At 46.1% G+C, this 20,815-nt stretch overlaps 1 protein-coding gene and 1 long non-coding RNA gene across 5 annotated transcripts in view; one reads left to right on the top strand and one right to left on the bottom strand.

Annotated features, from left to right (window-relative positions):
• Positions 1–20,815, bottom strand: part of RAB3GAP2 (RAB3 GTPase activating non-catalytic protein subunit 2) — a 232,069-nt gene that overhangs the window by 153,321 nt on the left and 57,933 nt on the right. For all 4 annotated transcript variants that reach the window (XR_015060109.1, XR_015060110.1, XM_085888493.1 and 1 more), the window contains exons 6-8: positions 19,849–19,924; positions 13,486–13,587; positions 12,980–13,079 (exon numbers count right to left, since the gene is read on the bottom strand). Coding sequence is in view for 2 of the 4 variants with exons in the window: in XM_085888493.1 (XP_085744619.1) it covers positions 12,980–13,079; positions 13,486–13,587; positions 19,849–19,924 (278 nt within the window). In the remaining 2 variants the exon portion in view is untranslated. The remainder of the gene's footprint in view (positions 1–12,979; positions 13,080–13,485; positions 13,588–19,848; positions 19,925–20,815) is intronic.
• The window catches only part of LOC147023263 (uncharacterized), a 33,551-nt gene that overhangs the window by 9,456 nt on the left and 3,280 nt on the right, over positions 1–20,815 (top strand). The window lies entirely within an intron of this gene.

Genomic DNA, 20,815 nt, shown 5'->3' with positions numbered 1-20,815 from the left:
ATGGCCCAGGATCATTGAACTCTGCAAAAAGAAAGCAGTTAGCAGGGAGCCAGGCTGCCCGCATGCAGTCTCTGGCTCAAAACAATGCAGGTGACAGGGAACGTGGCTGGCTGCTCACACGCAGTCCAAGGCCTTCCCTTTTGAACTGAACTCAGTGAACCACAACGGTGCTTGGGCTGCACAACGCAGTCTCCGTGCCAGCTCAAGTGGCACACGCAATGAGCACAACGAATGGATGCATGGACACAAACACGGTGCACGGGCTGCCACTGCAGGCCCGTGTTGTAGCTGCCAACAGGGCAGTTCTTGCAGCTTGCAAACTGTTGCTTTCTGATCCTGGCGCACATGGAAATGAACAGGGGGGGGCAAAGCAAAAATTGAACGGGGCTGGTGAACGTGGGCAGTGGGCATGGCATGGCAAAGGTGAGCAGGCAAACACAGCCCGCAGAAGAAGACCGTTGCAGGCAAACACAGCCGGCAGATGAACTGGCCGGTACAGGCCTTGCAGCACAACAACAACTGCCGATGAAGTTTGCCGGCCTCTGCCTTGCAGCAAAACACGGCCAGCCGATGAAGTTGGCCAGCCTTTGCCGTTCAGTGGAGGTTGGTGGAGGGAGTGCGGTGGTGCTGGCCACTTGGAAGGCGGGCTCGGACCTACCTACCTGTCTCCCTCCCACCTATCGCCTTTGCCTGTCACTGTCCATACCCACTCCCTTAATTTGTCAAACCCCAATTTAGCCCCAACTTATTTTTTTATTGTTTTTATTTTTACTTCCCCACTATAAATCGTCCCCTAACCCCCTTTATCGTCCTTGTTCGGCTAACCTATTCTGTCACCTAGCCTACTCCCAACCCCTACGTTCCCTTCCCAGAAGGGAACAAGGGAGAGCTAGCGTCCTGTGTCGAGGCCCAGCGAAGCCTCAGAATGGCCTCCCCAGAGTTCGGCGATCTTAACCCAAAGTGGGTCCAGCGGCCCACAACGAGAGCGAGGGGATGGATGGTGCGGAGGGGTACATCTCCTAATCTACCCTAACCATTTAACAGTTAAACTACCCCGGGGCTTTCAACAAGCGCCTCTCGCTTAAACTATTGGTTCTAACAACCCAGATTCCCGTCGCCTGTGTTGGTGTCCTCACAATTTCGGGCCTCGCCCCCCAATTTTCTCTCCGTGCCCTCACACGGTCTCCTGGCTAGGACACGTGGCTCCCTTTGGCAGGCACGACCCTCTGCCGAATCTCCCGCTATGGCACCCCCGGGCACTACACTGCCTCCGAGCCTACCAGCTCCCTAACACCGGGGAGTGCCCCCCATGGCACCTCCCTGAAACGCACACGTGGCAGGCCGGCCTCCCGGGCCCCTTTCCGAGGGTCACCCGTGCCCACAACACTGCCCACGCGGCTAATGGCGCCCCGGGCCCCCGCACCAAGCAGGCGCACCCGTGCCCACTACTCTATCCCGGCCCCCCATGGGCCCTTGGCCTACCACGGCCGACTAGCCTGGTGCCCGGGGTACCCACTCAGCGATACTCACCTTTCGCAGCCACGCTCCCAAGCCCGTCAACAGGGCTCCTGCACCCCTCCAAATGGGTCTCGAGCCTACTTTCCCACCAACAACAAAACGACCTCCATTTTTCAATTTGACTAACCCAGCTAACTCACTCTACACTGACCCCGGGGTCCCTTGGGCGGGAGTCACTCCTCCCCCCCATCACTCATCGCACCATGCATTCCCCATTCACTCCACACACACAGACCCGCTGGCCTCACTCACTCAACATGTCCTCACCTCACAACTCACCAACTCTTCAACACACTCACCGCTGAACTCTGCCATTCTTCTAACTACATCCCCTAACTAACTCGTGCTCCCACGTCGTCCCTTAAACTACAGCACGTTCCTTTTAACACTACGTAGCTAAACTACGTCAACTCTACACATCCACAAGTCTGTCACTGTTCCCAAATAAATCATTTTATTTCCCATTTTCCCATCCTAAATCTGGCTACAATCCCTCTAACTAATCCATTCCACGGACTCCATGAGGACTTACCCCTGCCCCATGAAGTCGGTCTAGCTAAGCTAACCCTTCCCCCTAACTAGTTTTCATCCTGTGCCCAGGGTAAGGGGGTCTTTCACCCCTTGCCCAGGAATCCTGTACACCCGAAAGTGAGGCTTGTTTTTCCCTTTTTTTTTTTTTTCATGCCCAGCACCTGCGCGGCAACTCAGAGCTCGCGCACTTTGCACCTGCCCGTGACGTCATGCAGCTGCACGTGTTCCTCGTCCCTCCTTGGACGGGACCATCCGGCAGAGATACCCCTCCTGCCGGATTCCAACCCCACGTGCAGCCATGACGTCACCGTGCGCATAAAAAAAAACACAAGCCACACATCTCGAGGGTTCCCCACGCGAACACATGTGCTTTGCCCGTTGGAGCTTAACACACACGATCGCGTGGAGAACCCGTCCGGTCCAAATCCATTTACCTGCCTAAACTTTGTCCGTCCGCGGGATCGGCAAATCCACCGCGTGCGTTTCCGGACCGGGACTTCACTCTCGCAAGCGAGCACGTGGTGGTCTCGTGCGTTGCACAGCACGAACCGCGTGCTCACTGCTGGGTGAACCCGGCACGGTCCGCGAAACAACTACAGCCGCTACCCGGCTTTCTTTCTTCTCATGTCGCCTTCGTCGTCGCCATTCAACCCACGCACACCTGCGTGTTACGACGCACACAGTCCACTCCATCACATTCACACCGGGAGATGCGGCTGCGTGCTCCCGCATGCCAACCGACATCTCCCTCACATACCGCTCTCTCACACACACGGTCTCCCTTGCATACGGCCGTTCACTCACGCATGCCTCACTACTCACACAAACCATACTACTTTCACACGCGGGGGCACTCGCCCGCGGTGCCTCACTCATACACACGGCGACACTCACACACGCGGTCTCTTCCACACACGGTGCCTCACCCACACACGCGGGGGCACTCACCCGCGGTGCCTCATCCACACACCGTGCCTCATCCACACACGGCGTGCTGGGAAGCACGTACTCTGGCACCATCGCCACCACACCACTCACACACGGGGTCGCTTCCACACACGGGAACGCACTCACGCCTTGCACCACACACACAGGGACAACCACACTGGGGATTCGTGTCCCCACAAGGGTCTCCGGGGCCTCTACACCCCCCAAGCTCTCCGTGCACCCGTCCACAGCACTCGTCCCCTCAACCTCGCAAAACACGACCGAACTCACCTGGTCGTGACTCGCCTCAAGGGGGCATACTCCCTCCCCTCGTTCCTGGAGGAGGCCATCCCGCTGCTCGCACCGGGTGCCTACACGCTCCGCGAGCTCACCCCCATTGTCCTCCACTACCTCCGTGTGTGCGTGCGCGTCACTTACCCCGTCTTCATCGTGTAGTCTTCCCTCTATCGTTCCCATCTCCCGTGTCTCTGCCAACTCTTCACCCTTTACCTCCCTTGTCTCAACTATTATTTCTGTTGTCGTCACCTCGTGTCTCGTCTCACACGTTTTGGTCTCCCCATTTAATTTTTCCCTTTCGGTCATCGTCACGACCCTCGCCCAACACGTTCCACGAATTATTTTTTCACCCGCCTCCACCGCGGGCCTGTCAGCCGTTGCACCCCCACCCAGCTCGTTTGCTCCCACACGTGGAGTCGCCATTTTTATCTCCCCGGTCACGCCCTTCATGCCCGCCTGCAGGCTTCGGCCCATGTTCTGCGTCTCACCCGCAGCTTTTCGTTCTTTCCTTCATTTGCTGTGTACTCGCATCGATCTTTTCGTTCATGCTTTTTATTTCGTTTTTCATATTCGTTTTTACTTCGTCCATTTGCTTGTTCATGTTCGCAATCATCTTCGCTGTCGTTTCCGCATACATTTTTGCCAGCATGGTGTATAGCTGGGTCATGTCGGGTGCGCTTGGGTGAGCCGTTTCGGCAGGGGTCGGGGAAGGGTTTTGGTGGAGAGGGGGGGGGAGGTGTCATGCACTGCGGCCGCTGCCGCACCCATTTCGGGCTCTGGGTTCAGTTGGGCGAGTCCGTGTTCCTGCACAATCAACATTTCCTGCTCAGGGATTCCATCCTGGACCATGGATCCTACACATTCTACATCCATTTCTAATACCCCCGGCTCCCGCTCGCCTTGAGACGCCATCTTGCTTCTCGTGAAGGGTTAATTTGCTCGCTCGTAATTTGGAGGGAATCGGGGGTCGCTTCTCTCACCCCTGGACCGATTCCCGTGAATTTCGCTGGAGACAGGAGAGCCTGTTGTCCCGCTCTCCAATACCAGTGCCGCGAGGAGGGCGATGAATTTGTATCCCACTCCTGACACCAGTGTTGCTGATTCGCGCCCGCCGGCGTGCTGACGGCCACGTAACTCGAATCGCGGCACGTCGCCCACCGGACGGACAATCCAGTCGTGACCCTCTCGGACTAACGCCGGGAACCAGTCACGGGTGGACCTCGTCTCACCGCGATCGAGCCAATCAGCCCCCGCGTGCGATAGGGTTGCTCGCCAAATTCGAACTACCTAAGTACCCACGCGGAGGGTAGACCGGGCGATCGCACCTCGCCGCAGGTCGACTTCGGACACGGGCCACTTAAGCGACCCGTTCCGTACTATCAGAATAACCGAGCGGTGTTATCGTCGACCTCGACGGTTCGATTAATTATCGGGCGTATTCAGCCCACTACCAACCCTTTACGTGAAGCAAGATGGGGATTCAATGGGGAAATGACGAAGCGAAGCGGGAAACAGTTCAACAATAAAGCACATTTATTCTCGGCACACGGGAAGCACACAAATACAATTCCACCAAATGCACACAAAAAAAGAAAACACAATTCCATTTACACCAAAAAGCAAACATAAAAGTGAAAACACAGTGCAGAGCTACTACCGACTACCGAGCACACGGCAACACTTATACAATTCTACTTCACAGACGGCGCCGACAACACATACCCAAAACCAAGGAAAAGAAATCCCCCAAGAATGGGGTAGGCCTGAGGCCGAGACCGGGTCGGGCCTACCCGTCTGGTGATGAGACGCGGAGCGGCGATGGCCCCGCAACCCGCGGGCCTCGTGGACAGTGCCTGGCAGGGGGGGGGAACGGGGCCCCCTTGGTCGCACTATCTCAGCGCGGGGGGAAACAGGAGGGGGGTTGCTGATGCTCGGGGCATAGAGGATCTTTATTATATGCGACGAGCGTCTCCACCTCGGCCAGGTCGCGCTGTCGGCCTCCCAGGGGTGCAGCTCCCTGCACGACGCGAGCACCCCCTCGTCCGCCCTCGCCGCCTCTCCACAGCTCGTCCCCTCCGTTCCGACTCCCACGCACACGACGAGCAGCTCCACCGCCCGCGAAGTCTTGACTCTCTGTCCGTTCTTGTTTGCGACTCCTCGTTCTCGTTCTGCTGACTCTCTCCTTACTGACTCTCTCGTTCCCGTTCTGCTGACTCTTTCGCTCCGACTTTTACGACTCGTTCCGACCTTTACTACTCCTTTGACTGACGAACACCGTCCTTTTATCCCCCCGTAACTTCGCCTTTGACCCCCTCCCTTTGACCTTTTCAACTCGCTCCCCATTGGCCCGAGAAAAAGTGGGCGTGAAGGCTTTTTGATCCACAAATTTGCATATATCGATCGCCCTGGGGGCGGGCCAATCGCCCCTCGCTCACCGATTGGACGGCAAAAAGTGGGCGTGTGTCGTTTTGGATCCGTTTTTGAAGCAGAAAATCCGTGATTTTGTACACACTGTTCAACGTGCGCCCTACACGAGTCCAGCATCGGTGCCCATGAGTGGCGCGAGATGACGGTGATGCGATGGTGGCGAGTTGTGACGGTAAAGGTCATGGCGGTTGTGGTGAAGCGGCGTTGTGGTTGGTGGTTGTTGTTGTGGTTGTGATGGTGGCGATTGGTCCAAAATAAAGATAGTAAAAGAAAAACGGCTATCCTGAAGAGTCGCAGCACGTATAAATGACATGTATTCCCACTAGACAACGGGTTTGGGCCTAACTACACATGCACTTACCGAGATACCTCACCTAAGGGACCTGAATGGTGGTTTGCGAATCTGGTAACCACAACAATATATATATATATATACATATCCGGGCGTATCATGTGATACCGGTCGTCCGTCCGTCTGTCTGTCTGTCCGCCTGTCTGTCCGTTCCTGTCCGCACTCTAACTCCCAAAGTTTTCAACTTTCACGGTTCATCATCTAAAGTGGTTGCCATGGCAACCAGGATGCTGTTTTCCATGTAGTAGCACAATTCTGTATATACCTTCTTGTTCGGGCGTATATTGTGCTCACTTGCGCTCTTGTTACTGATTACAATATACAAATACATATATTGCTTTAAAATTATTTGGATCAGACTTCACTGCAATGCTTTATAAAAAAAATATTAATTATTAGACTAGTCATTTAAAAACGATAAATGTATAAACAGGTGAGCATTGGGTGGCTTTGACACCAACTCTCTGGTTTAAAGAGCTATATGCCTCTAGATGTTATTCATGTGAAATAAGTTTCAAATCAGTAGCTTAAGGAGAGCCAAGGCACACTTTAACAGTACTCTTACCCCCTTTCTGTGCAAAACTTTGTGGTGGGATATTGTCAGGTTAACTTTTTATTGAATCATCTGTCAAGAGATGAGAAACTTTCTTCACTTTATTAAGGTCATTCACGATTGAGAAATGTATACAAAAGTTCACTGTATTAAATGTTGACGTCAGAGCAGTACATTACTTGAAGTGCATTTTCCTGAAAAAGCAAAAACAGGTCAACAAACTGATACTTAGATGGAGTCTTATCATGTCACTGTGAACTGACAATAATATTAAACACTGCGATATACTGTGTTGGATTGTGTGCACCTTGCAGAAACAAGGGGAGTTTGGGGAGGGGAGGCACGGAAAGAGCAGAGAGTGCAAGACCGGAAAGGAGTTCAGTGGAAGACCGAGAGACCACTAACGGATCTGCAATGGCAAAGTGAAAGGCCCAGAGACTCAGCTTCATCGTGAGAGATTCCAATGATCTTGAAGGCCTCAGTTTCCACGGCATCAAGTTGAGCAAGATGTGAGGCAGGGGAGCCAATTCAGAGGGGAGAGCAGTATTCCATTAAGCTGCGAATGAAGGCCATGTCAGTGGAGAAGAGTTCAGGTGTGCCAAGGAAGGACTTTGCATGATGGAGGATGCCCAGTCGGTGGCTAGCTTTGGAGGCCAACTTTTAAATGTGGTTTGCCCAAGAAGTATCGTGGCCGGGAGCAAGAGCCATAAGGTTGAGTGACTGAACTTGTGCAAGCACTTGAAAGAAAATAAGAGCACCATGTTCCTCAGGATAGTTACTGAGGTCTTGAAAGAGTTACATAAATAATTCCAGGAAATGTATTTGGACTTCCAGACATTGAAGGGGCATTTTTGAGGTTGAAATATGCGAAACATAAGAATTTTATCAAGTAGAACTGCAGGCCAACTTACAAACCAGACACAACATGTGCTCAAATATGACTTTGATTCCAGTGACCTGCTGAAATATTACGCATGGCTTCCGAACTAAAACTTTCCCAATTTAAGGTGGCTTGCCACTGGCATGATTACAGTTTTTGGAAGTACTTACCCCTGTGAGTAGACCTTTTCGAAAATTAAGCTTATCAAATCAAAATTTCATTCAAGGTTGATTGATCATCATTTGTATCATTGTTTACGCGAGTCAGTGACAAATTTTGAGGTAAATATCAGCGATCTTGCTGCAAAAATGCAGGCACAGAGCTCGCACTGACAGACCAATACAAAAACCATACCGTTCCATGTTTAAACTGTATACATATCTCAATTTTGACAATTAAACAGGAAATAAAAAGAAACTCTTCTCACCTCTAATGACTACTCAATTATTTTTCCAGCCCGCACTCAGATAGCCCGATGATGATCCAGCCCACCACAAGAAAAGAAAGTTGCCACCACTGCTCTAGAACATCCACTAAGGCTTCAGTAGCAGTGTGATCCTCGTGGATCCTGGGTACATGATTAGCTCTACGAGTGAGCTTGGAATTGGGTCGATGCACCATATCTTGCAACTGTCACAGAGATGTGCTTCGGTACTCTGCAGTCATATTGTTGTGGGCCGGGTATCGGCTGCGAGCACAACCACTAGGTGGAGCAGTGGGGTCGACTCGACCGAACACCCGGAATCTAAATCGTACCTTTCGGAAAACTCCAAGGGTACGGGTCCCTTACCGGACCGTGAATCGTCAATAATTCCACCACGTGGTACAGGGTTATTTGCCAAACGTCAAAATACCTCGACCCACGTGGCGAGCTAACGAGTATTCACACCCTCGACGGCACTCATACGGGACGAGCCGTATGCGCGCTCGACCCGTGCGTGATCCGAGCGGATTGTCACCGAGCTTCCGTCGGTCCCAAATGCACACCACTACGGCAACAACGGCCTTCTTTACTTCTCCCAACACGCACCACGTTAAACCAATGGAAGAACCACAAAAACGAGCTGATACATTTAACACATGGGTTTATTTATAAAGGGGGGAAGGGGGGAGCACGCAAGGAGCAGAGTTATCCGACTATAATGAAATGCAAGGCAAATATTGTACAGCGAAGGCACTTAATTTACTACTTAAAGATGGGCCCACCGACAGACACACACAAACACAGATACCCAGAAGGACATGGACCTGTCCACTTCGTGTGGTTAAGCTGACACAAGCAAACCAGGCCAGCGTCGAGATGCAGTCCGAAGAACCAGGCGCCAGTGACGGGACGAGCAGAGCCCAGAACACGTGCTCGAGGAAACGGCCCGAAGAACCAGGCGCCAGCGAGATGCGATGGAAGAACCACGCGCCAAGCGAGAGGTGCGATGGAAGAACCAGGACCCAGCGAGCCGCAATCAGACTTCTGAGCTCCGTTCAGCGCTCGTCCCGGCCACCAAAAACTCTCCTCCTTGTCCGACTGCGCCGCAACCTAATTCACCCTTGTCCAGGGGGGGGGGAGGAGATGCCTCCTCCCTCCCCCTCACTGGATGGTTTTGGCATGCAAAATGCGCTCGTCGCCCTGGCATTGGCCAAAACGGACACCAAGGCCGTTGATTGGATCGGGGTGGTCGTGAAGGCCATCCGGTGGACCGCCCTCCAAACAGGCAGAGGAACATTATCCTGCATAGGCTCCGCCCACATACGTGCTGACACGTACGTAGGCAATCGTGTCGGTCAAAGCGAAGTGAAGGTGAGGATGATGCTGGTGTTGTAGTTTATGTTGATGGGGTAAAAAGAAAAGAAAACGCTGATTATCAAAATAACTCCGCAGCACATGAACATTTAATTACCCATTAAACAAGGGACGGGGACCCTAACTAAAAACACGTACTTACCGATAAAACTGTTCTATAGGACCTGTATGTTGAGTGCTCATGGCTTCCAGATTCGTTACACTATAATACCAGCTAATGGCTGCTGGTTTTAGAGTGAATACCTTGGTACCACAAGGTGTCCGGGTTCTTGGCAACAGGTTCTCCTATCACTTTATTTGCAGGGATTTTTCCAAAGAGATTCTGAAACCCAAGTTGCAGGGTCAACCCACCATTGAGGAAATAGGTATGCATGTCTGGGTGACTAATGGCTAATCGTGTCATCATCTGGGCACAGTAAATAGGAGCGTAACAGACTGGTTGATCTTGTCATATGCCAGGATAGTAGATTTAGTCTAAAATACCTAAAATAATTGTAGAGAGATGGGGATTGGGGTAGGAAGAGACACCACCAGCGAGGTGGAAGGACAGAAAAAGGAGACTTGGAGAAAAAGTGAAGTGGGGAAAGTTTGAGTACATTCACTGTCTGTTAGGTGTTATCAATTTATTGAAAATGTTGTGTCTTTCTTTCGTCTGGGATTCTCTGTCTGTCATCTCGCCTTGTTTTAACAAATTATACGCATTTCCGAAAACATGGGTCTGTTTGGTTCCACATCCTACCACACTTTGGATAAAACTGATTAGGTACAATTGCCTATTCCCTGGGGGTCTCAAATAGGTTAATTACTCTTTTAATTACCGATGAGGTTTAGATTGCGATCGTTACATAAGTGCATTCTCTGCACAGGCGTGTGAGCAACTAGATACCATTTGCAAGGCGATAGATCTCGACCTTTTGCAACTCACCTTCCGACTGATTAACAGTTGTGTAGAGCGGTTGTAAATGACACACACACACACACACACACACACACACACACACACACACACACACACACACACACACACACACACACACACACACACACACACACACACACACACACACAGTGTCTGCAATTAAAATTGAATGTCCTAGCACAGTTTGTGTGTTGATTTTTTGTACAGTGTCGAGGCTCGTGAAGGAGATAGAACACAGGATGGATCAGGATGTAACAGAACTAAAAGAATAGTAGAAAGGGAGGGATACAAGGGGGGGGGGAGACACCACCAGCAAGGTGGAAGGACAGAAGAGGGAGATTTGGAGAAAAAGTGGGGAAGAATGAGAACAAGGGGATCCCCTCAACTCTGACAGCCCACACGCATGCATGCACAATCCACCATTTTTCTTGTTATCAGTGAAAAATAGATACAGGTACCCCTTGCTATATGCCTGGGTTAGGTTCCAGTTTAACAGAGCTGAATAGCGGTTCGCCATATAGTGAACAATTGCATATCTGGGAAATAAGGGGATGCGTACAAGGGGTGGGGGTTATTGCTCAACATGATGTTTTTTTCATATTTATTGTAAAAAATACACAAAAAATTACCCCCGGGTGGGGGTGACGGTCATCTCTATAATGTTTTTTTACTATCATAATCGATGAACCGTTGCCAGATATCTCCTAAAATGATAGATGAGATAGGTTTTGAAAATGGCAACTTTCACAACTTTCGTGACCTCGTGACCTTGACCCTGACCTAAAATCCGGGAAAAATATGTCGTTGGGTATCACTCATCGACCTCTACCCACATACCAAATTTCATCAAGATCAGAAGTAAAAAGTTTTCTTTGTACCGGGAGGTGTTTTTGACCATCTTCCAGGTTACGTGGTGGCCAAACGGGACGGAAATTCAAAAATCTGTCTGCTTAGATACAAGATAATATTTTTTACTATCATAATCAATAAACAGTTGCCGAATATCTTGTAGAATGGCAGACTAGATAGGTTTTGAAAATGGCGATTTTCATAACTTACGTGACCTCGTGACCTTGACCCTGACCTTGAACCCAGCCAAAAGTTATATCGTTGTGCAACACTCATCGACCTCTACCCACATACTAAGTTTCATCAAGATCGGAAAGAAAAATTGTTGACGGACGGACATCTGGTCCGGCTTTATTAGGTCATCTCGGAAGAGATGACCTAAAAAGACTCAAAGTAAATTAAACATAAAAATACCACTGGAATCGTATTTATAATTATTTCACCACAAACTGTGCAGTCCAACATGTAAAAGAAAAAAAAAATGCACACAGCTGTAGCAAAGAGCTCAGGGGTTCACTCAGAGAGAGGGACAGGGTTGTTCAATTCCTCGCATTCCTCTCCGCTGACGTCACTGTTCTGCTCGACACTCTCACTGGCTATTATGACGGCACGGCTGATAGGCAGAGTGGTGGTGGAGATACGGCTGATATATGGAGGTGGTACTGGTTGAAATTTTCTTTGCTCTTATAAAGTTGCCAAGGGTGGGCTGGTCGGCTTTTTGTTTCTTCTGTTGATACAGAATTTGGTAGCAGTTGATGGCACTATGAACAGCGTGGGCAACTTCTCCACTCCTCTGTATCTGAGCATCGGTTTCTTGCAACAGCTCCAGAGCCTCATCAACCAGGAAGAGAGCCTTCCCAAAGGTCTTGGCTGTGAGGCTCTTTTCTTGAGTGGGGGGAGTTGTCTGCTTCCTTCTTTTCCACCACTGTCACCTGCTCCAGCTGGAGAAGCTCCTCATCTGTCATTTCCTCTGCACGACTATCGTGAAGCTGTTCCACATCACTCTGGTCGACCTCAGTAACGCCAGCCTTATGTACCAGCTCCAATGTGTCCTTGTTTGTCTGCTGGATGTTCCTCAGATTGATTTTCACCTCATTAATTCCAGCGGATTGGTGGACACATTCCGGTCACACTTTTCTTTTTTTTTTTTCCACACTGCATTCATAGTTGAAGCAGTTACCTCATTCCATGTCTCGGTAATATTGCCGAGTGCCTTCTTGATATTGTACCCCCACCAAAACTCCTCGATTGTCATTTTGTCCCGCTCAATCTCCCTGACAAGCTGGCCCATGGTAAGGCCGAGGTAATGGCTCTTGAACGTGGCTATTATGCTTTGATCCATGGGTTGGATGAGGGAGGTGGTGTTGGGTGGGGAGAAGAGCACTTCAATGTTATTTGTCCACCGATAAATGGTGGATGGGTGTGGTTGTTTTTTCGATTTTGCAACGGGACTTCGGCTGAACTTTTTAATTGCGCAGCGGGAACGGTTTTGAATAATGTGGTTTTGATGGGTTTTTAATAATGTGTTGGCAAAATATTTTGCAATACACAGTGAGAGGTTATTTAATCATGCATCAGGACTACAGGATTTTGAATTACACAGCAGGAGGCGTTTTGAATTTTGCAACAGGACTACGGGTGAACTTTTAAATTGCGCATTGGAGCGGTTTTAAGTTCAGTCATCGGCATTACAGCAAGACCTTAAAACATTTTCCTGCCGTTGTACGAAATATGGTATAAATTAGAGCTCGAGCCTTTCTTACGGAAAACGTAAAATGGAAAGCCTTATAGCGAGGGATGTCTGTATTTCTGAAAGGCTTTATAAAAAGCTCTTGTAATTATATTTTCACAATAATTCAAACATTAGTGAAGAAATAAAACCCAATATTTTCTCCTTCAAAATCAGAAATACAAGAGACCGAAATCACCTTTAGCCACTTGGTTGCGACAAGCTCGGAGTGACTGGTAGAGACTGAAGCCATCAATAGTAACAAGAGCACTTGGGTAAAGAATACTGACTTCCTCATGCTGCAAGACAGTAATTAAACACAACAACAACCTTAACAATTACATTGAATAAAATCGAATTGTAATGTTTTCATTTTTTTTACAGTGATCTTAGGCTAATGGCACACTTTGTGCATCTATCACATGCAGAAAAAAGACTGAAGACATCAGTGTACCTTTATATAATTTACGAGAACATTAGTCAACAATGGCAAACCACATGGTGTATGGAATTTGAACCTGGGTTCCCTGCATCATGATCCAGGGATTCCAAAGGGTACACTAACAGGCAAGCCTGATATATCCATACATGTTTCATCATCATCACTGGTTATGCACAATATTCAAGTCAAATAATACCGATTTGAGAGCAGCTGAAGGACGACACAAAATCAGGTTAAAATAAAAAGGAAAAAAAAAATCCTACTTGCTCTGCGATGCCAGCATGCCGTGGAATGTCATAGGTCCTGCACTTCAATTTCAGCACAGGACCCTCATTTAGCAACTGGGAGAGCAGTAAAACCCCTGTCTGCAGGCACATAAAAAAAATTCGATCACAGCTCAAAATACAAGATGGCCAAATTCCACGCAGAGATAACAAAATAATCGTATTTCTGATATTACAAAATCAAGGTTGGCAACAGCATCATTAAATTTATCAGCAAAATGGATGTCTCTTCAGACATTTAGTGAAACTTCACAATGCTCAAATTATTCTGGCAGTTTACAGTTATCGAAAACATGATATCATCTTTCTGTTCAATAATTGTGTTTTACAATCATCTATTATATAATGCAGCATTAAAGGTGTGAAGAAAATTCATCAAAGTCAGCCCAAAAGGAACAGGTTTTACAACATAATATGTATTGTATTGCAACAACAGGCACAACGGAGTGGCACAACATATACAGGTTTTTCCATTGTAACAAATAGAGTGCAATGTATTCTGGATAAATTTGATGAATATCAACTGTCCATGTGCAGAGCTTGCATTCATGATACGGTGTCATTCATTTTGAACATGGATGAAGAATCCAAGGGAAATGATGTATTGAGTAATGTTCACATGAGTTCAAATGCTCCTTTCCTGACCACCAGATGCTCATCAGGTGACTGTTATAAAAGTGATTCCATCAATGTTCCAGAACTAAAAGAACATTTAAGGAACCAGCTGTTGTACAGATTATCTTCCACAGATGGTGACTGGATTCAGGCTCCTGTTGGCCAGCTTTCATAGAACTTAGATGTTAATAAAATGCCACATGCAAACGTATTCCATGAACCAGTATATTTCTGAATTCCATTTCAAATTAAGCAAAAGCAGCCTGAATGACAGATGCATTGAATTTCATATATTTCAGGTTTTGGTCCAAAATTACATCACAACAATAGAAAGAACCCTTCAATTTATCCATACTCTGTTTCGTTGCCCACGTGGCAAAATGGTTGATAATTTAATGCCTCGACCTTAAGGTATCAATCATTCCACCATAAGTAGTGATGACAAGGCAAATAATGGAATGGAACATGCCATTCACCAAATGATGGACACCATGCTTAAAAGAAAAGCTACCAATCACTTCATAATGTACAAGGGTGAGTCAAAAAGTATCCGCAATGATTTATTAAAAACTACATTGCTTATTGTACTTGCAGGTACAAGCACTAACTGTCTGTGCCATTGTGAAGCAGTTTCAACCTTGAGCAGTCAGTAGTTGTGTTATTGTAAGGGAGTTAACATGACAGCTCTGCTGTCCATTTGCACCAAAGAAGAGCAGTGTGCAGTGATACAATTTTGTGGGCTGAAGGTGTGCCAAGGGCAGAAATCCATCACAGACATTCAGCACAATATGGGAACAGTGCTTTGCCGCAGTGGAATGTGTATGCTTGGAATATCATGCTCAAAAAGGATCGCACAAGTGTCACTGATGAATGATCTGGCCACCCATCCACATCGCCAGCAGAAGGAAACATTGAATGAGTTTGTGTCATCATTCTGGATAACTGACGGTTGACCATTGATGGAGTGGCACAACATCTGAATATGAAATGATCAACAACCAACTTGGCTTTCATAAAGTTTCTGCAAGATGGGTTCCAAAACAACTCACAGAAAAGCACAAGTGCAAATGTGTGACAATCTACCAAAGCCTTTTGAACTGCATTCATCATGAAGGGAATGCATTTTTGAGGCGCATTCTCACTGGAGACGAGACGTGGATCCACCATTAGCAAACACTAGAGTACAGAGTGGAAACACCGGATATCACCAACCAAAAAGTAGTTCAAAAGTCAACCATCAGCGAGAAAAGTGATGCTCACACTTTTCTGGGACCCACAAGGCCAAATTTTGGAATACTATCAAGAGGGGGGGGGGGGATAATGGTAAACAGTGTCCTTCATTGTGAGATGCTCGGGGACCAGTTGAAACCAGCTATTCAATGGAAAGGCCGAGAGCTACTGCCAAAAGGTTGTTGCATGACAATGCACCGTTGATGACACAATGCCCATCCACACACTGCCATCTGTACTGTGTAAACCCTCTGGCAATTGAACTTTGAGGTGTTGGAGCATCCTCCTGATATATCTGATATAATATCTGACCTGGCCCCTTTGGACTTTCACCTGTTTGGTCCACTCAAAGACGCTTTAAGAGGCCGCCACTTTGCAGTGACCAGTGACCGACAAATGAAAGAAGCAGGGCAAGTGTGGCTCATCACTCATCCAAAAACCTTTTTTTTCTGAGGGCATACAGAATTTTGTGAACCGATGGACTAAGTGTGTTGAAAAGGAGGGGGGCTACGTGGAAAAATGATGCTCTTGTACATGCTCAATTGTAGTTATATTATTTAAATAAAAATACATTGCAGATACTTTTGTATCTCCCTCGTATTAAAATTGAAGAAAATAAAGCATTCTCGGGGAAAACGTTTTACATCTGTTGGGTAGGTTAATACAGAAACATCCACTGCATTAAGGACAATCCAGAAGGATGGCTTCTGCGCTAGAATGAAAAAGTTGCTTTCCCACTGTATGAAGTGCATTGCAGAGAATGGAGGTTACAAAGAATAATGCGACATATGCACAATAAATTTGTCATTAGTACTATTATGGGGGGAGGGGGGGGGAAATCTTTGTGACCATGTTTTGAGCCAAACTGTGAAAGTTTGTGGCAAATTACTCAAAGGTAAATGTTTCAGCTTTGTATATTTATCTTGTAATAACGAGCCACTCAGAACATCAATAAAATTGATGTCATTCACAAGTGTGAAAAAAGGGGCAAAGGACCCAATCTTTAGGGTGCAATAACCGTAAACTGCTTGGAGTTGGGGGCTGAAATTTTTTTGCCTAGATATTTTACACATCAATGTATTTTAACAATTATTTTTCATCAAAATCTGAGATGGCCATCTTGGGAGCATTTATAAAATTAGGTGAGTAAGAAAGGAACCCCTCTTTCATTTCAATTATTGAAAAAAAAAATTTCACCTCAAACTCCAAGAAATGCCATCCATAAACGAGGGGGAAAAATAAAACATCCAAAAGAAAATAAGATTTCCAAATTAAAGAGCAGGTTTTGGGTCGCTGATGACCGCATGTTTTGAAGGTTGTAATCACATTAATAATTGTTGGGCAATTATTTTTGTTACATTTGAAACTCAAAATATGATAAAATTAACTTTTAAGTCAAAACTTTTGTCAGTGATTGAAAAACAGACCGGAATTTACCGAAGATGCGATGACGTTACGTTCTCCGAAAACTTCGTGAACATTCGGAAACGGCATGTGAACAATGGCGAGATGCGAATCAGAGTGTGATTTCAGCGGCGATGAAATTGAGCGTTTTCATTAAGATATTGCCGAGGACGAGTCGGAGGATGATGGGAATTTATACTATGGCGTTTCTGGCCCTGAGCCATATAAATTTGAGCCACTTGCAAGTCCCAGAAAACGGCCTATTTCGTGTACAAGTGGCAGGACTGACTGTCCGGCAGTTCACACTGACAGACTCCACCAGACAGATTGGTTTGTAGATTTTCATTTTCTTGTTCGATGCATAAAATAATGTAAAATTTGATTCGTCTGTGACTTGATATAATAATTTTTAACCCTCTAGTCACTCAAGAGTCAGAAATAGAATGAATCAATAATGGACCCAAATATATTATACACCGTAGCCTAGGCGTTGAAGTCTGACAGCTGAGCTTGACCCCAGCAAAAGTGAACAGTTAGAACAAACTCCAACTTTCAAGAGACTGTTGTGGCATATAAATACCAAAACATGTTTAGCCTCATTGGGAAATATTCTACCAAATTTAGAAAAAAAAAAGTGGAAAATTGATCAATTTTTTTACAATTGAAATGAAATAGCCCAATTTGCTGATGCTGTTAAAAAAGTAATTTAATCAATAATAAGTTGATTTGTTGAGAAATTTTTTCATGCTTGTGTTTTTCAGAAAGTTTATTTATGTGTTTTTCCATGTAGTCTTTGAGAATACATTTCAAGGTTTTACTCACTTAAACTCAACAATTGATTCTTGACAGAGCAGTATCTGGAGAACTTGTCAACCAACAACTCATATTCACAGAGTGGTGATCAGATGTGTTTATGCCTTAGTAATCCTCGGCTGTGAAATGGTCACCACAAATGACAAGTCTATCCAAAGGGTCCTCTTTACCCGTTTTCTTTGGGGGAAAATTCACCCGTTTTGTTTGTACAAATCTTATCCACTGCCGGCGAATGTTTGATTCCTTCGGGAATCGGTGGGAGCGATTACCCGTTTTCCAGCCATTTTCGCAAAACATGACACACGTACGAGGCATGATGTACAAATAAACAAATAACTTTGTTCTAGAATAATTCAAAATAAAAAACGATAATATAGACAGTTGCAAGCTCAAAAAAAGCGAAAGAACAGCCCGCTGAACTGGACACTTCTTCAATGAGCGAGTGAGCGTCCGCTTTGTTTTGGAGAATGTGACATCACCATTCATATACAGTGGGGAGAACAAGTATTTGATACACTGCCGATTTTGCAGGTTTTCCCACTTACAAAGCACGTAGAGGTCTGTAATTTTTATGATAGGTACACTTCAACTGTGAAAGACAGAATCTAAAACAAAAATCAGGAAAATCACATTGCATGATTTTTAAATAATTAATTTGCATTTTATTGCATGAAATAAGTATTTGATACATCATAAAAACAGAACTTAATATTTGGAACAGAAACCTTTGTTTGCAATTACAGAGATCAGACGTTTCCAATAGTTCTTAACCAGGTTTGCACAGACTGCAGCAGGGATTTTGGCCCACTCCTCCATACAGATCTTCTCCAGATCCTTCAGGTTTCGGGGCTGTCGCTGGGCAACACAGACTTTCAGCTCCCTCCAAAGATTTTCTATTGGTTCAGGTCTGGAGACTGGCTCGGCCACTCCAGGACCTTGAGATGCTTCTTATGGAGCCACGCCTTAGTTGCCCTGGCTGTGTGTTTCGGGTCGTTGTCATGCTGGAAGACCCAGCAACGCCCCATCTTCAATGCTCTTGTTGAGGGAAGAGGTTGTTGGCCAAGATCTCGCGATACATGGCCCCATCCATCCTTCCCTCAATATGGTGCAGTCGTCCTGTCCCCTTTGCAGAAAAGCATCCCCAAAGAATGATGTTTCCACCACCATGCTTCACGGTTGGGATGGTGTTCTTGGGGTTGTACTCATCCTTCTTCTTCCTCCAAATACGGCGAGTGGAGCTAAAACCAAAAAGCTCTATTTTGGTCTCATCAGACCACATGACCTTCTCCCATTCCCCCTCTGGATCATCCAGATGGTCATTGGCAAACTTCAGACGGGCCTGGACATGCGCTGGCTTGAGCAGAGGGACCTTGCGTGCGCTGCAGGATTTTAATCCATGACGGCGTAGTGTGTTACTTATGGTTTTCTTTGATACTGTGGTCCCAGCTCTCTTCAGGTCATTGACCAGGTCCTGCTGTGTAGTTCTGGGCTGATCCCTCACCTTTCTCATGATCATTGAGGCTCCATGAGGTGAGATCTTGCATGGAGCCCCAGACCGAGGGAGATTGACTGTTATCTTGAACTTCTTCCATTTTCTAATAATTGCACCAACAGTTGTTGCCTTCTCACCAAGCTGCTTGCCTATTGTTCTGTAGCCCATCCCAGCCTTGTACAAGTCTACAATTTTGTCCCTGATGTCCTTAGACAGCCCTCTGGTCTTGCCCATTGTGGAGAGGTTGGAGTCTGATTGATTGAGTGTGGACAGCTGGCTTTTATGCAGATAACGAGTTCAAACAGGTGCAGTTAATACAGGTAATGAGTGGAGAATGGGAGGGCTCCTTAAAGACAAAACAAACATATCTGTGAGAGCCGGAATTCTTACTGGTTGGTAGGTGATCAAATATTTATTTCATGCAATAAAATGCAAATTAATTATTTAAAAATCATACAATGTGATTTTCAGGATTTTTATTTTAGATTCCGTCTTTCACAGTTGAAGTGTACCGATGATAAAAATTACAGACCTCTACGTGCTTTGTAAGTGGGGAAACCTGCAAAATTGGCAGTGGATCAAATACTTGTTCTCCCCACTGTATGGCACGCGGCTGTTTTTTCAACAGCCTCGAGAAATAACAACTTCGGAGTTAAATTTAATTAATTTTCCCAATAGTTAGGCAACCACAATAGTTTGCATTGTCCTATTTAATGCACATATAATCGTATTGATACATTTTCAGAACATGTTTGGTAACCCGCAACCTGCTCTTTAATTTCACATACCTCAGTATAAAAACGGACATATCCAGAAGTAAACCCAATCACAATGCATGTCCAATCAGGATGCCCTGTTGAACTCCTGCAAGCAAAAAAACAACAAAACAAAACAAAAATGATGCAATCGGCATTAAAAGAGACTCACACAATCGACTACTTGTATTCACTTGGATTATTATTATTATTATTATTATTATTATTACCTCTGCCACCGAAGGTAAAGGAGGTTATGTTTTCACCCCTCTCTGTTTGTTTGTGTGCAGGATATCTCAAAAAGCTGCGGATGGATCCAGATGAAATTTGGTGGGCAGGTTGGGTGTGTGACAAGGACGAACTGATTAGATTTTGGTGAAGATCCGGATCCGACTACTAGAATTTTTAAAGTGATTGTTCTCCAGAGAGATAGGGCCAAAAATGATATCTAGCACGATATCTCAAACAGTTGTGGACGGATTCGGATGAAACTTGGTGGACAGGTTGGGTGTGTGACCATGACAAATTGATTTGATTTTGGTGAAGATCTGAATCTGGATACGAGAATCATTTAATTTTCAAACTGATTCTTCACCACCAAAAACGATATATCGCATGATATTTCAAAAATGTATTGGGTATTGGGCGTGATTTGTTCTCGTGGATCAGGCATTACGTGGCGGAAGTATGCACTACCAAGTGCCCTTCTAGCTGTTAATATTATTATTGTTATTATTTGAGTAAAGTTCAGAAAACCTCAATTTCAACATCTGAAAAGTTCTTAAAGATTAAGACACCATAATAGTTTTCAAATGTTTTAAATCACACCATAAGTATATTTCATTCATCACTAATCCTGTGATATTTCAAAAACTATGCATGAGAATAAGTCTGATTTATTGCAAAGTCGAATAACAGATGTAGGCCAGGTGCTCAGAATAAATGATGCTTTGATGAGGTCTGGAAAATACTGTTACAGATCTGGAAACCATATGCATTC

The sequence above is a fragment of the Eptatretus burgeri genome, chromosome 7 (assembly GCF_056783735.1).
Source record: "Eptatretus burgeri isolate ZD-2024b chromosome 7, Ebu_testis_v1, whole genome shotgun sequence".
Taxonomy (NCBI): domain Eukaryota; kingdom Metazoa; phylum Chordata; class Myxini; order Myxiniformes; family Myxinidae; genus Eptatretus; species Eptatretus burgeri.
This window is presented reverse-complemented; position numbering and strand designations above follow the sequence as displayed.